This window comes from Silurus aristotelis (assembly GCF_946808225.1).
Source record: "Silurus aristotelis genome assembly, chromosome: 28".
Lineage (NCBI taxonomy): Eukaryota > Metazoa > Chordata > Actinopteri > Siluriformes > Siluridae > Silurus > Silurus aristotelis.
Genome location: NC_139601.1, coordinates 6,989,518 through 6,995,517, shown reverse-complemented (window position 1 = coordinate 6,995,517; position 6,000 = coordinate 6,989,518). Strand labels below are relative to the sequence as shown.

At 38.9% G+C, this 6,000-nt stretch overlaps 1 protein-coding gene across 1 annotated transcript in view; it reads right to left on the bottom strand.

The window, feature by feature from the left end:
* Window positions 1–1,169: 1,169 nt before the first annotated feature.
* The window catches only part of LOC310721895 (uncharacterized protein), a 60,057-nt gene continuing 55,226 nt past the window's right edge, over window positions 1,170–6,000 (bottom strand). Inside the window, exons 13-14 of the mRNA XM_083534071.1 lie at window positions 2,888–3,056; window positions 1,170–1,768 (exon numbers count right to left, since the gene is read on the bottom strand). Coding sequence (XP_083390197.1) covers window positions 1,606–1,768; window positions 2,888–3,056 — 332 coding nt within the window. The 3' untranslated portion in view covers window positions 1,170–1,605. The remainder of the gene's footprint in view (window positions 1,769–2,887; window positions 3,057–6,000) is intronic.

Below are 6,000 nucleotides of genomic sequence, written 5' to 3'. Positions count from 1 at the left end.
GTTTCACACCATTAGTGCCCCACACAGACATGGTTTTGTGTGTGTACATTCTCATAACTTCTCACTAACTAATAATATTCTGATGTCAATGCTCAATGCATAGTGCAGAAATACAAATTCCCCCAACACACACTGGGTTTTGATAAACTCAACTGCCGCCCTCATTATTTTATCAGATTAAATTTAGTGTTAACAAAGTTCTCAAGGCAGACCGTTTTGGACATTAACACAAGCAGAATGGTATGACTAAGCAAGGCTGTGGCTGATTTCTTTCTGGCTATCTAGTTCAGACTCTAACTCATGCATCCTATGTCAGGTGAAACGCTCTCTAGAGTTGACCTTTAATCTCAGTAAGCATGACTGAGATTAAAATATAACATAGTTGTTAGTTTAACAAATGTGTACAATTATCTTTGTCCTCCAGAAAATGTCCTTTTGTCCATCCTTTATATAAATCAGGACAAAATTTCATTTCTTCAGGACCATTACACAACACATACTGCAATAGTATAGGGCACCAACCTACAGATGGTCCCCGAGTTACAATGGTTTGACTTGTGATTTTTTGACCTTATGATGATGATATCAATACGAAAATGTAAAAATATATAAAAATTCATGCAACAGGCCCAGGCAGCAGCGTTTGATGTACTGTACGATACGTTGGACAGAGGAAAGTTGTCTCAGTGTGTATTTTTTTCTGTTTCAAGCGGTTTCTACCAGCAATTTTAGTGATAAAAGCATGTCTTCCAAGCGCCCAAGTATGTCTCCTGCTTGTAGGGAAAAAAAAAAGAATAGAAAAGCCATCAGTTTAGAGCAGAAATGAAAATTATAAATCCGCCTGAAGCAGGAAACAGTCACAGTCAAAGTACCATGTTTGACTTTAAAGGATATTTTTGACTTACGATGGGGCCGTCATAACGTATATCCATCGTAAGTAGGCTACCTGTACATAAAGTGCAAAAATAGTGTGAGACAAATGCAAGACAAGTGTGAGTAGAAACAAAAAATAGAATAAATGGAAAGTGTCTATATTGTAAAACTGTACTATGCTGTTTTTTTTGTTTTTAACAGGGGTATGCTATTATACTACCTGGAGTGAATTATTTTTCATAAAATAATAAATTTAAAAAATAGTACTTTTGTAGCAAAAGAAAATCACAACATGCTTTAAGTTTTAAACATTTAGTTTTTTTAAAGCAAAGATAAAAAATGTAACAGTTAACAATCAACAAAATAGTAATCTTACACCAATCAGCATAGTGTTCAAATTACTGACAGGTGAAGTAAATAACATTGATTATGTCATTACAGTACAGTAGCACTTGACTCTGACTCTGACCTGCTCTAAAGGAGCTTTTTAGCAACAAGTAAACAGTTCTCAATGATGGAAGCAGAAAATATAGGCAATCATGAAAATCTAAGCAATTATGACAAGGGCCAAGCTGTTTAGATGACTGGGTCTGAGCCTCTTTAGATGGCAGGTCTTGTAGGGTGTTCTGGGTATGCAGTGGTTAATAACTACCGATATCGTCCAAAGATGGTCCACCGGTAAACTAGCAACAGAGTCATGGTGCAACACAAAAAACAACAACTTTGCAAAATCTAAGCAGAATCCCATCCAAAGTCCATTAGGTTTCGCAAAAGAGAGGAAACATGTGGGTTCACAGTACAGTTCTTTTTTTGCACAACCTTGCCAGTCTTCTTGGAAGTCACTTTACCCTTCTTGGTTTTTGAACCACGTTCAGGGTTGATGTCAATAAAGCGCCTAAAAGGCAGAAACACAAAACAGAAATTAACCACACATATACACTCACCGGCCACTTTATTAGGTACACCTTACTAGTACCGGGTTGGACCCCCTTTTGCCTTCAGAACTGCCTTAATCCTTTGTGGCATAGATTCAACAAGGTACTGGAATCATTCCTCATTTTTTGCCCACAGAACTGCCGCTCACTGGATATTTTCTCTTTTTCGGACCATTCTCTGTAAACCCTAGAGATGGTTGTGCGGGAAAATCCCAGTAGATCAGCAGTTTCTGAAATACTCAGACCAGCCCGTCTGGCACCAACAACCATGCCTCGTTCAAAGTCACTTAAATCACCTTTCTTCCCCATCCTGACGCTTGGACCATGTCTACATGCCTAAATGCATTGAGTTGCTGCCATGTGATTGGCTGATTAGAAATTTGCGTTAACGAGTAGTTGGACAGGTGTACCTATTAAAGTGGCCGGTGAGTGTAGATGAATGAATGTTTTGATCTTGTCTTTACACTTAAAATGAGCCCTTTTCTATCAAGCCATAAACTGGTTAATCCTCAAGTATCAACTAGGGCTAAATTTAACTTAGAATGCAATGATTCATTGGGTTCGTCAGTATTCAGTGGGTTCTGAACCAGTTGCCTTTAGTGTATCAGTGGAAATTAAATTGTAGACACTCAAATGTTTGTAGAGTACAATGTGTTTGCATGTATTTGTGTTGCCAAACCAAGCTACTGCTGTTAAACCTTTTTGAAGCAATTCTTTCACCAAAAAATACTTGCAGCATGGTCAAAGGAAATGCGGCATGATTGCGGCTTTGTTGTTTGGTTGGAAGTCCGCTGTGCTCTCGCTCATTTTATCCTCTTTCATTATTTTATCCAAATGTCGATAAAGGGATGCGTCAAAATCTTAAAGAAATGGAATCCAATCCAAAACACAATGTGTTTATTGCATACATAACTAACGGTATATACACGCAAATCTGCAGCCCTAGAATCAACTGTATACAAGTATACAAAAAATTTTAACTTTTCCTGATTTTCTTTCCAAGCATTGTCAAGACAAGGTTAGTGACACAATTCACTCTACATTAATATGTATGGTTGGCAAATATGCTAATGTCTAACCTTTGAACAAACTCAAGGGTGCAGGCTGCCTCTTCCTGATACTGCAGGTTGAAATTGTAGAATGAGGCAAACAAGGCTGCAAGGCCAGACATGAAGTTGGGTTGTTCTCCTACACACACAACCTGACCTTCCATGCTCAGCATCCACCGCTGGTTGCTTAGAGCTTGACCTGAAAATACGAATAAAAAATAAATAAATAAACTATTGTATGTCAAATTGTGGGTCTATAGAGTCTAAAAAGAAAACCCTTGGCAAATAGTTTATTTTGAACAATGAACAAAATGGAAAGTAAATGGATAGAAGAAAAAAATCAAATCAAGATTATTCCAGATAACCTTGCACAGTATTTGAAGAAACTTGGCAGTTAGGGTGTTCCAAACTAATCACAGATCTTTTGAGGATGTTTTCTGCCTCAGATCCTTCTGTCTCTTCATGTAATCCCAGACAGCCTTGATGTTGAGATCAGGGCTCTGTGGGAGCCAATCCTTCACTTCCAAGACTCCTTGCTCTTCTTCACACTAAAGAGAGTCTTTAATGGCATTGGCAGTATTTTTGGGGTTGCCCTTCTGCAGAATCAATTTGGGGCCAATCAGACACCTTCCTGATGGTATTGCATGATGATGTATCTGCTTGTATTTCTCAGCATTGAGGATATAATTAATCTTGATAAAATCTCCAAATTTATTTGCAGAAATGCAGCTCCAAACTTGTAAGAAATATCCACCATACTGTCTCCTGCACATATTGTACTACCCTTCTGTAAACAACTTGCCTCTTGATACAGTTAATATTTCAAATTTCAAAATTTGACTTATCAGTCCAGAGCACTTGCTGCACCCCAGTGCCTATGTTTTCATGCATAGTTGCAGCCTTGTTTAAATGTCAGTAGCATGGCTGCAATTCTTTCATGATGTTCCCTTCTGGACAGACTTCACCAGACAATAGATGCATGTACCTGGGTCCCCCATTGTTTCTAACAGTCCTTTTTTAAAGATTAAAGGGAAGTAAGCATGATGTGTACCTGGTTCCTATGTTTAACAGGTATGTGACGATTCACAGAAATTTGCGATATGCTTGTATTGGATAAAATGTTGGCTTTCATAGTGATTATATTTTAAATTAATAATCAGCCTGCATTTTTAACTCACAAGCACTTATTTGCATTAAATACATGGTATGCTGCTAATTAAAATGTATTTATATTTCTCACACCATCAACACACTGCCTGCTTGTCTAATCTCACACACAAGGACACAAGATGTCTGTAAAAACTTGTGAGCCATGGTTACATTTAGAAACACAAGTAGGCAGTGCATTGCGCTGTCCATTAGTAGTGCACATATAAATATGGCTTTAAGAAAATAGATGATGACTAAACAATGGCATTTTTTAATTAGGAATTGTGTTGTAATTCATAATCTACTTAAACTAGATTGGACAACTGGAGTTTGTTAAAATAAAGAGCAATTTTGTGCAGCCAATTTGTTTAATGCATAATGTTTATGTATTTAACACAATGTACACTATGTACTATATACTATAATACTATTTACTGTATAGTGCATGTATGTGTATATAGAGTATGTACACACTATACTATACGTGCGTGCGCACGCGTGTGTGTGTGTGTGTATGTATGTATGTGTGTGTGTATATATACAGTGAGGAAAATAAGTATTTGAACACCCTGCTATTTTGCAAGTTCTCCCACTTAGAAATCATGGAGGGGTCTGAAATTGTCATCGTAGGTTCATGTCCACTGTGAGAGACATAATTAAAAAAAAAATCCAGAAATCACAATGTATGATTTTTTAACTATTTATTTGTATGATACAGCTACAAATAAGTATTTGAACACCTGAGAAAGTCAATGTTAATATTTGGTACAGTAGCCTTTGTTTGCAATTACAGAGGTCAAACATTTCCTGTAGTTTTTCACCAGGTTTGCACACACTGCAGGAGGGATTTTGGCCCACTCCTCCACACAGATCTTCTCCAGATCAGTCAGGTTTCTGGCCTGTCGCTGAGAAACACGGAGTTTGAGCTCCCTCCAAAGATTCTCTATTGGGTTTAGGTCTGGAGCCTGGCTAGGCCACACCAGAACCTTGATATGCTTCTTACAGAGCCACTCCTTGGTTATCCTGGCTGTGTGCTTCAGGTCATTGTCATGTTGGAAAACCCAGCCTCGACCCATCTTCAATGCTCTAACTGAGGGAAGGAGGTTGTTCCCCAAAATCTCGCAATACGTCGCCCCGGTCATCCTCTCCTTAATACAGTGCAGTCGCCCTGTCCCATGTGCAGAAAAACACCCCCAAACCATGATGTTACCACCCCCATGCTTCACAGTAGGGATGGTGTTCTTGGGATGGTACTCATCATTCTTCTTCCTCCAAACACGTTTAGTGAAATTATGACCCAAAAGATCTATTTTGGTCTCATCTGACCACACGACTTTCTCCCATGACTCCTCTGGATCATCCAAATGGTCATTGGCAAACTTAAGACGTGCCTGGACATATGCTGGTTTAAGCAGGGGAACCTTCCGTGCCATGCATGATTTCAAACCATGACGTCTTAGTGTATTACCAACAGTAACCTTGGAAACGGTGGTCCCAGCTCTTTTTAGGTCATTGACCAGCTCCTTCCATGTAGTTCTGGGTTGATTTCTCACCTTCCTTAGGATCATTGAGACCCCACAAGGTGAGATCTTGGATGGAGCCCCAGTCCGAGGGAGATTGACAGTCATGTTTAGCTTCTTCCATTTTCTAATGATTGCTCCAACAGTGGACCTTTTTTCACCAAGCTGCTTGGCAATTTCCCCGTAGCCCTTTCCAGCCTTGTGGAGGTGTACAATTTTGTCTCTAGTGTCTTTGGACAGCTCTTTGGTCTTGGCCATGTTAGTAGTTGGATTCTTACTGATTGTATGGGGTGGACAGGTGTCTTTATGCAGCTAACGACCTCAAACAGGTGCATCTAATTTAGGATAATAAATGTAGTGGAGGTGGACATTTTAAAGGCAGACTAACAGGTCTTTGAGGGTCAGAATTCTAGCTGATAGACAGGTGTTCAAATACTAATTTGCAGCTGTATCATACAAATAAATAGTTTAAAA